Source organism: Chiloscyllium plagiosum, chromosome 24 (assembly GCF_004010195.1).
Source record: "Chiloscyllium plagiosum isolate BGI_BamShark_2017 chromosome 24, ASM401019v2, whole genome shotgun sequence".
NCBI classification, from domain to species: domain Eukaryota; kingdom Metazoa; phylum Chordata; class Chondrichthyes; order Orectolobiformes; family Hemiscylliidae; genus Chiloscyllium; species Chiloscyllium plagiosum.
The window spans coordinates 6,379,918-6,390,739 of NC_057733.1; the positions used below are offsets into that span (position 1 = coordinate 6,379,918).

Consider the following 10,822-nt stretch of genomic DNA (forward strand, 5'->3'; position numbering starts at 1 on the left):
ATCCACCTAGCTAGAACACCCTGCTCACCATGTGACTTCACTTTCTCCATTAGCCTACCATGGGGAACCTTATCAAACGCCTTACTAAAGTCCATGTATATGACATCAACAGCCCTTCCTTCATCTATCAACTTGGTCACTTTCTCGAAGAACTCTATTAAGTTGGTAAGGCACGATATCCCCCGCACAAAACCATGTTGCCTATCACTGATAAGCTCATTATTTTCTAAATATAAATAGATCCTATCTCTCAGTACCTACTCCAGCAACTTCCCCACCACCGACGTCAGGCTCACTGGTCTGTAGTTACCCGGGATATCCCTACTACCCTTCTTGTACAGGGAGACAACATGAGCAACCTTCCAGTCCTCCGGCATCTCACCTGTATTTAAGGATGCCACAAAGATATCTGTCAGGACACCAGCTATTTTTTCTCTCACCTCCCTCAGCAACCTGGGATAGATCCCATCCGGTCCTGGGGATTTGTCCACCTTAATAACCTCTAGCATCTTCCCTACTTATTCCAACGTGATCCAGACTAATTAAACCTCTATCTCTAAACTCAAGATTGATGTGACATTAAAATAGTTAATAACCACAAATATCAAGGCGTTGAAGTGGATGACAGATGGATTCTTGGGACTGACATACATGAGTGGCCAAGGAACATAAACAATTATACTAGCTCAGAAAATGAAAATCTTTTTAAGTCGATCCAACAATCAGAAAACTCTTGTACTTGATGAAATCTGCTCTTGAAGGATTTTGATGGAAGTAAAAGATGGTGTAAACAATGAAAATACCCCTTGTTTCAGTATTACTGTCGAAGGCATTTCAGAAAGAGCATATGATCCCTATGTTGTAGGAAAATTTGCTTCCTGTGCCTTTTATCTATAAGAACAGGAGCTGGTGTATGGATAGGAATATGTACTCTCTAATGACTTATTCCAGTTGCATTGGAATGGTTTTAATATATCTTAAAGAAAATTAGATTTCAATGATTATTTGTTTTTACTGAAGTAATTTTTAAATGTTTGCACAATGTACCAAAATAAATTTCCATATGAATTATCTTTATGGGCATAAGGGAAAGATACATTTCCTCTTGTGTAGAGATCAGAGCTGAAACAAAGATAATTGGAGATCCACATTTTTCATTCTCTACCTTATGCTGCACTCATAGCATGGTGCCAGGCCCACCTATGGTGAGGTATGACACACTTTCTCCCTAATTTACAATCCTGAAACGGCCCCCTACTCACTTTATACTGGTCATAATTCACAACCTGCTAGCTTTGAATGCTGCAGACTATTTAATAAATACTTTAAATGTAGAAAAGGAGCAAGGCACACAAATAACAAACCCATGTAGTGACCTTTAGGAAGTTACTGCTTTGGTCTGTGGCTTTTGATTAAAATGTTGTTGAATTTGCCTCTGTTGCAGTTATGCTGTCTGTATATTGAGCATGTATTGTCGCATGCCTCTACTGATCTCAGTAAACACAAGTGACCCACATTGAATACATAAATCTTAATAAACAATTTCTGTGGTTGCTTTGAGACATTTCAGAACGTTCCACAGAATGAGAACAATACAACTTATAAGATTGCTTATTGACTGCAGGCAGCTAATTCTTGTGCTTCCTTCTCTCCTCTCTGATAGCCAGGGCACCGCAGTACTGAATGCTGCAGTGTTGTTCCTACTCCTTTTCCTCAACCTATACGTGATTGGGAGACAAGGAAGACTGAAAAGAGGTGAAGTTGTAGCCAGACTCCAAGCAATCATCAATAAACTGAATGGTGAATATACATGAAACACATGTTGGATTTGGGAATGTTTGTGACAGATTAAGACAGATTTGTTAGTTCAGCTCGAGTGAATACATAAACTAATGAGAAATGGTGGAGAATGTAATTATCTCATAGATACCAGAATTTAAACAGTAAAGGCTAAAATCACTCAGATCTGAGACCCTCTGTGGAGAGAGAAGCAGAGTTAAGATTTCAGCTGGGTGCGTTTCATCAGAACGCAAACATTGGACATGAACCAGGAAAAAGCATGTGTATATGACTGCAACATGCTTAATAGCTGTTTATCTCTAACAGTTTCCACGCAGTTCTGATAAAACATCATAAACCTGAAACATTAATCTTGTTTCTCTACCTGCACATTCTGCCTAATCTGCTGGTTATTTTTACTATTCCGTTCTTATTAGAGTGTTCTAGTATTTGAAGTATTTCTAGTATCTGGTCACAGATAATGGAACCTGAACAAACTGAAAATCTTGATTTTAAACTGTCAGAAATTTTGTTCATCTCCTATGACCAGTTTTCTGGTCTGATTAGTAGGTGCTGTCTTGCTTATACTGTGGGTGTTGGCCAGAAGTGCTTTACGAGTCTTTGGCTTTTATAAAGCCCCACAACAAGTAGCTTCTGACAGCCTTTTCACATCTTACTGTTTGATTTTGCGTTTGTTAATTTGAATGTGATTTGCCTATAATTTTGAAATCTTAAATTCCTTCCTAAGCTGCTAATTTCTACTCCATCTGTAGCTGAGCTGAGAGAGCACGCTTTGTGTGAATTTAATTCATAAAATTAGATTTCTGCAGCAGCACCAGCAGTGGCATTGGCGTTTCATTTGTAACCTGAAGGACTCAGCTAAGTAAAGCTCAGATGAGCCTGCTGCCGGAGATCAGAATCCTATTTTAAATTTCAAGCTTCCTGTTGCATAGTGGTTTATGTAGTGCAAGCGTGTGACCTGTTTCCTGTTCAGTCAGTCGGCGGGTGGTTTGTTTGTTGATTGACGTTGCTTTGAAAGGACCTGGGCTAAAATAAGAGGGGTTTTTACAACAAGAAACATATTTTGTTTTTGAAAACTGTATACCGTTACCAAAATAGACCTTCACCCATATGTAATACTGAAGTCAAATGAATTTGGTCAGACACTGAGTCAGACTCAAGATGACCTTGTTTGAATAGTTCAGTTACACGTTGTTTTGCTCACTAAATCATGAGAGGGATAGGTCTTAATGTGTTGACCATCACTGTGAAGCTCAGGGTCTCTGAAAATACTATTCATCTTGTTGCGACCAATGATGATTAGCCAAATAAACAAAGAAGATCACAGTAGCCAAGTTAGACAATAGTCATTTATCCTGAGTGTGCATTTCCATAACTAGCATCATTGAGATACAGCGCTAACATGTTAGAAAGCAGTGCCGGGATGGCGGTGTTAATTTTGAGTTCTTTATTTCGTAGTGGAGCTTTCATTTTCTGCTTACACTATGAGCCTGAAATGTGCAACAAAAAATTCCCAACATCAAAAACTTCAGTTAACAGAGATGGCTGTTCCTGAGTTTCGTATTTGTAGGCGATGCACTTGTATATATTACTGCAAAAGCACAGTCGGTCAGGCAACATCCAAGGTGCAGGAGAGTCAATGTTTCGAGCACCAGCTCTTCATCAGGAATGAGGGGGTGGCCCAAGGAGGCTGAGAAATAAATGGGAGGGGGGGTGGGGCTGGGGGGAAGGTTGTTGGGAATGCAATAGGTAGATGGAGGTAGGGAGCGATGGTGATAGGTCAGAAAGAGAGTGGAGCAGATAGGCGGGAATGAAGATGGACAGTTCAAAGGGCGGTGCTGAGTTGGAAGGTTGGATCGGGGATAGGGTCCAAAGATCCGGAGGGAAATGAGGAAACTGGTGAAATCCACATTGATCTCTTGTGACTGGAGGGTCCTGAGGCAGAAGATGAGGGATTCTTCCTCCAGGCATCAGGTGGCTGGAGTTTGGCGGTGGAGGAGGAGTTAGTGTTCAGCCATAGGACAGTGGGGTTGTTCAGTGCATTTGGCCCAGAAGGAGGAGGCCATCTGGGATGTTCTACAGTGGAATTGGTCCTCCTGGGAGCACATACAGTGGAGGCAGAGGAATTGTGTGTAAGGAATAGCGTTTTTACAGGAGGCAGGGTAGGAGGAGGTGTCGTCCAGTTAGCTGTAGGAGTCGGTGGATTTGAAGTAGATGTCGGTGTTGAGTCTGTCGCCGGAAATGGAAATGGAGATGGAGAGGTCCAGGAAGGAGAGGGATGGTCCAGGTGAACTTGAGGTCAAGGTGGAAGGTGATGAAGTTGATGAACTGTTCAAACTTCTTACGGGAGCATGAAATGGCGCTGTTACAGTCGTCGATATAGCGGAAGAAAAGGTGGGGTTGGTGCCGGTGTAGCTGCAGCAGATGGACTGTTGCCAATGACCAGACTCAACATGGACATCTACTTCAAATCCTCCACCACATCTACTCCCAGGAGGACCAATTCCACCATGGAACATCCCAGATGGCCGCCTCCTTCAAGGACCACAATTTCCCCTCCCACATGGTCGTCGATGCCCTCCAGTATGTCTCTTCCACTTCCCGCATGTCCACCCTTGAACCCGACCCCTCCAGTCGCATCAAGGACACAACCCTCCTGGTCCTCACCTTCCACCCCACTAACCTCCGGGTATAACGAATCATCTTCCAGCATTTCTGCCACCTGCCAACACACCCCACCATCAGGGATACATTTCCGTCCCAAACACTATCTATGCTTCGCAGAGACCATTCCCTCAGGGACTCCTTTGTTAGGTGCACAGCCCCCACCAACCCAACACCTTCCCTTGCCACCGGAAGAAGTGCAAAACTTGCGCCCACACTTTTTTTTTCCTCCCCCCCCAAGGCCCCAAATGGTCCTTCCACATCTGACAGAGGTTTACCTGTACTTCTGCACATGTCATGTGCTGTGTCCGTTGCTCTCGATGTGGTCTCCTCTACATTGGGGAAACAGGATGCCAACTTGCGGAACGATTCAGAGAACATCTCTGGGACCATTGCACTAAATAACCCCACCTGTGACCAAACACTTTAACTCGCCCTCCCACTCAGCCAAGGACATGCAAGTCCACTTCCACCACCAAACTCTAGCCACCTGATGCCTGGAGGAAGAATCCCTCATCTTCTGCCTTGGGATGCAGCAACCACATGGGATCAATGTAGATTTCACCAGTTTCTTCATTTCCCCACTCCCCACCTTATCCCAGATCCAACCTTCCAACTCAACACTGCCCTCTTGACTGTCCTATCTGTCCATCTTCCTTCCCACCTATCCATTCCACCGTCCTCTCCGACCTATCACCATCACCCCCCCACCTCCATCTACCTATCACATTCCCAACTACCTCCACCCCCAGTCACCCAGAGTCCCACACCCTCCCATTTCTCTCAGCCCCCTTTGTTCACCCCCCTCATTCCTAATGAAGAGCTTATGCTCAAAACGTCGATTCTCCTGCTCCTAGGATGCTGCCTGACCAGCTGTGATTTTCCAGCACCATACTTTTCGACTCTGATCTCCAGCATCTGCAGTCCTCCCTTTCTCCTTGTATATATTGCTGCCCAGACCAAAAACTGAGTTACAGAAAGTGAACTCTATGCTGTAAAATTGTATTTCTAGTAACAGTGGAGGTGCTGGAATTTTTTGTAATGGATACATTCAGTATTGGGAAAGTACCCTGGAAAGGCACATTTTGCTTTAATGTCAGTGGAAACTTCTTCACTGTTCACACCATTCCTTAAGGTGGTATAGTGGGAGTCTGTGCCAAGTGTGCTCGTATACATTAGTAGCTGCATTTAGGTGGCTCAAACCCAGATTCTGTGACAGATACAGAAAATGTGAAGAGCGCTCAACTTGTCAAGAGCACCCAGGATGAGGGAACCATTATTGTTTCAGGTTGATGATCTGACATCAGAATTGGATGATGTTAGAGTTGTTATGCATTGAGCAAGTGCCCAAGTCGTGGAAGTATGTCGGTTCACTCTGCCGGATAGTCCTGTTAAAGTATGCAACTTAATTCAGTTTTTAAATTTGCACATAGTGAAAAAGTGATTTCTTGTAAGTGTTGATATTTGCTTTGTTTAATGTTTGTAGAAGCACTTCTGAGTTGTGAGGAACTGAGATGGGAAGATGCATTGTACCCAGATCTCTTTATGCCCTCTGCTCCATCTTGGTCACTCCACTGGGCCTATAGAGATGGACATTTGATCAATCTTCCAGTCTGCTTATTGGTGGAAGGTGACATCATTGCCCTTAGACCTGGCCAGGAGTCTTTTGCTTCTTTAAGAGGAATTAAGGTAAGCATTTTCTTTTCTTCTAACTAAACTTGGAAACTATGCCCTGTGGAACTGAAAAGTTTGTTAAGCGGTGACAACTGTGATATTTCTATTAAAGGAAAGAGGTAGAAATATACCAGGCAATAATAGTCGTTCTTTTGTCTTATGATAACTGAAATATTGCTAGAAGGAGACTTAAAGTCAAAGCTTTTCACTTGCATTCAACAGGATGAGGATGCAAGAAGCCAGAGTTGGAAATGGAATATCATTTTTTTACAGCGTGAGAAGAGGGTGCTGAATGAATGGAAAGCTGGAACAGTTAATTGTCAGACTTGATTCTCTGGCTAGGCATGTAGACTCTAATTAGATTAGATTCCCTACAGTGTGGAAACAGGCCCTTCGGCCCAACCAGTCCACACCGACCCTCCAAAGAGTAACCCACCCAGACACTCTTCCCTCTGACTAATGCACCTAACACTATGGGCAATTTAGCATGGCCAATTCACCTGACCACATCTTTGGACTGTGGGAGGAAACCGGAGCACCCGGAGGAAACCCACAGAGACATGAGGAAATGTGCAAACTCCACACAGACAGTTGCCCGAGGCTGGATTCAAACGTGGGACCCTGACGCTGTGAGGCAGCAGTACTAACCACTGAGCCACCAATAGTCAGAAAAGGTTGACATCCTCCATGGAAAGGTGCAAAATATGTGCAAATTCCTTTTGCCAACATTAATCTGGGTATTGTGTATTAATGCTAATATCTAACTTCTGGGTTGTGCAGATGTATCATATTGTGACCGACTGTTGATTTTGCATTGGTTTCCAGTGTATTTCTTAGCAGTGTCTGAATTCATAAATTTAGTTCAATAGCAGGATCTCATGTCTAATTGAGCAAACTTGAAAACAGAGGCTTGTTGAACAGGGTCAGCATGCTCCCTGCTCAGAATGTTTCATATGGTCCACCAGTCATTGAGACTCATGGCCTGTGTTCTTGGCATCACACTCGCACTGAAACCCCTACATCACAATCATTTGTATGTGAAGCAAAACATCTCTTTGGCTTGGCAGTGGAGAAATCACTCCTTAGTTTACTGCAAAGTAGCAGCCTAAGGTAACACGCTTCATGTCTTTGTATTTGTGTAAGCTAACATCCTAACAATTGGTAGACTGTATCAAACAACATGCCATGTTGACTGACATTTTCCTGGCTACCATCAGTTCTGAGCAAGGGTCACTAGACCTGAAACATTAACTTTGATTTCTCTCCACAGATGATGCCAGACCTGCTGAGCTTTTCCAGCAATTTCTGTTTTTGTTTCTGATTTACAGCATCTGCAGTTCTTTTGGTTTTTATTAACGCCTTTTTGACCATTTGAAGCATGCCAATTGTGCTCAATCAGTCCGTACTTGTAAACTGTAGAACACCATGTCTGACATGGTTTGACAAGAATTGCATCAGAAACCAATTTAAGATTATCAGTTGGGCTCACATTGTGATGGCCGAACAAGATGCTTCATGTATTAACACACACAGGATCCTGTTTTATGGAGCTAAGAGGAATTTATGCGAGCGTTGCACCATTTTCTTTGAGAAAATGAAGACTGCCACTTTCTGTAGTATTCCACAGAGATACTCTGACGAAAGTCTACGTGTCTTGTGGTCTGTGAACGATGATTGTCAATTAATTATTCCTGCTGCATCTCCATGTCAACAGTGGCCTGAGCAATCAGCATCCTCTACTAATGCTGTACAAACTGGCATTTTTTTGGTCCCCAAGTCTTTATCTTGCATCCATTAAATGTGACTGAATTGTTGGAGTATGATATGGATTGAAATTATTAAGCACTGCCATAGCAGTTCACTAATCAGCATGGGGTTTCAATAGCCATGCTCGAATGTAGAAAATTCTCTAAATATGTAACGGACAATAAATAAAGGACGTAGGTTGTATTTCACTTGGATTCTTAAAAGCCTTTGGATAGATCCTGTAAAAGGATTTGTGACAAAGACAATTTGCATCATTCAGGAGAATCTGGAACATTCAGATATAAATAGGTAAGAAGTAGACAGAGGGAAAAGAGCTGAATTATTTAATGCATTATGTTCAATAGGAACCTAAGTTAAAGCTATCCTTATTATGTGCAAATAAATTTGAGAATAAGTAATTTCTAAATGGCAGACTTGAAAAAGATTTGTAGGACCTGCAGATAGCTTGCACTTCACATTTAATTGTAGAAACATAAACCAATACACTTCGGAGGTAAAGTTAAGGAAAGGAAATACAACTAGATTAATTTTTAAATTAGTTAGAGATTTTGCTCTGCAGGTACGTGAATCAAAGGTCTCAATTCACGTCTGTAACTGACGTTCTGGTCGCCCTATTGTAGCAAGGATATTACTAAACTAGAAAGAGTGTAGAAAAGATTTACTAGGATGCCATCTGGACTGGAAGGTTTGAATTATGAGGAGAGGTTAGATAGGCTGGGACTTTTTTCCTGGAGCACAGGAGACTGAGGAGTAACCTTACAGAGGCCTATAAAATCATGAGTGGCAGAGATAAGGTATATAGCCAATAGCTTTTGCCCATTGTAGAGAAGTTTGAAACTAAAGGACGTAGGTTTAAGATGAGAGGGGAAGGATCGGAAAGGATGCAGAGGGGCAGTTTTCTCGCACACAGGGTGGAGAGTGTCTGGAATGGGCTGCCCAGAGGTAGCAGTGGAAGTGAGTACAATTTCAACATTTAAGAAACGCTTAGACAGGTACATGGGTGGGATAGGTATGGACCAAATGCAGGCAGATGGGACATGACTCTAACTGCAAAAACATTTTGAAAAGAGCAGGTGGATTCTTGTTTTTGTGATTATAATTGATCAATATTGCAGTTGTCACTGGTTCCTTCGCTGCCAGTGTTTGATTTGGCTGTTTTATGTTGAGTTTTTTAACTCCATAATAAGACTTCATCTCTTTCTGTCCTTCACTCCTTGCTTGAAACAGGATGATGAGCACATAGTACTGGAGCCTGGTGATTTGTTTCCCCCGTTTTCCCCCCCACCTACACCCAGGGGAAAAGGAAAGAAAGGACCTGAGACTCCTCAGCAGCACAGACACTTTAGAGTAGTGAGAACTCCAGTTCTTGAAAATGTCAGGTAAGGGGAGCTGAGAATGTCTCATGTTGGTAATGTTGTTTAAATCACTCATCTTTATACAGCACCATGGAATTCACTAAATTAGCTTATATTTATGTATTTTTAATACTTCTCTGTCTTTAAAGATCATGTTAATTTTCCATGGCAAATATTCTGTGTTGTAGTTTTAGAAATCAAAATAAAGTTGGTCCTCTGTTGAGCTGCATGAGGTAGCATAGACAGTGAGGTAAGCTGCAGTGAGCCTATATAGGAGGCTGCTTTTGGCTGCGTTGCTGGTTGGGCCGCGACATTTTGACCCTTTGATATTTCTCAGTGGTGTGAGATTTTTAGTTATGTTGACAAAATTAGATAGCATTGGTGAATAGTGCAGTGCATCTACCTTTCATGAGTCTATTACAAAACTATCAGTTTGTGAACCTCCTTCCATTAGGGCTGAGGCGATATTGGACCCAAAGTTTGACATTTTTATATGGTTTGGATTTCTGAAATACTCTTATGTAATGTTGAATTGACAAGTTTTTGATTTTATACAAATGGAAATGAATCACCCATTCAATGCATGAATATTAGGCAAATGGTATTACAATGGGGAAGATTTTTGTGCATGGATGAATCAAAGGGCAGGAAAGAGGAGAAACCTATGACTTAATAAGTCCTGAGGAATTAGCCTAGATAATTGACAAATTTGAATGAATGTAAAATAAAGCACATGAGGGAAGAGGCATGTCAATTTGTAGATGTTGTAGTACAATAATGTAAGGTGAACCTAATGAGGTCAAACCAGAGCTTTGTGTAATACTGTAGAATGGGCAGCATGGAATACAGCCATTCAACCCATTGCAGCTTTGCTAACTAGCAAGTAGTGTATAGATTATTTTCACTTTATAGCTTTTGGTCAGGGTGGACAAAATTCAACCTGGATGGTCACAGTCACATGCTGGGCTGTACTTGTTATTTCATTCATGGGATATGGGCATCTCTGGATAGGCCAGCATTGACTGTCCATTCTAATTGCCAGAGGGCAAGTAAGAGTCAACCATATTCCTGTAGATCGGAACTTGCATGTAGACCAAACCAGATAAGAATGGCAGATTACCTTCCCTAGTGAACCAGATAGATTTTTACAATTAAGATTTTCATTGAATTCCAGTTTCACATTTGCCAAGGTGCAATTCAAACCCATGACCCAGAACTCCTGAGGTTCTAGTCTGATGTCATTATCACTAAATAAATAATCAAGAAGCATATAGCCATTACACCCCAGTTTCTGGATTAGTGGTGCTGGAAGAGCACAGCGGTTCAGGCAGCATCCAAAAAACAGCGAAATCGATGTTTCAGGCAAAAGCCCTTCATCAGGAATAAAGGCAGAGAGCCTGAAGCATGGAGAGATAAGCTAGAGAAGGGTGGGGGTGGGGAGAAAGTAGCATAGAGTACAATAGGTGAGTGGGGGAGGGGATGAAGGTGATAGGTCAGGGAGGAGAGGGTGGGGTGGATAGGTGGAAAAGGAGATAGGCAGGTAGGACAAGTCCGGACAAGTC

At 42.3% G+C, this 10,822-nt stretch overlaps 1 protein-coding gene across 5 annotated transcripts in view; it reads left to right on the forward strand.

Annotated features, from left to right (window-relative positions):
• The window catches only part of tmem94 (transmembrane protein 94), a 137,221-nt gene that overhangs the window by 50,068 nt on the left and 76,331 nt on the right, over nt 1–10,822 (forward strand). For 4 of the 5 annotated variants that reach the window (XM_043714375.1, XM_043714378.1, XM_043714374.1 and 1 more), the window contains 3 exons: nt 1,664–1,800; nt 5,951–6,153; nt 9,133–9,284. In XM_043714375.1, the coding sequence (XP_043570310.1) occupies nt 1,664–1,800; nt 5,951–6,153; nt 9,133–9,284 (492 nt within the window). The remainder of the gene's footprint in view (nt 1–1,663; nt 1,801–5,950; nt 6,154–9,132; nt 9,285–10,822) is intronic. The other variant, XM_043714377.1, reaches the window with a different exon arrangement.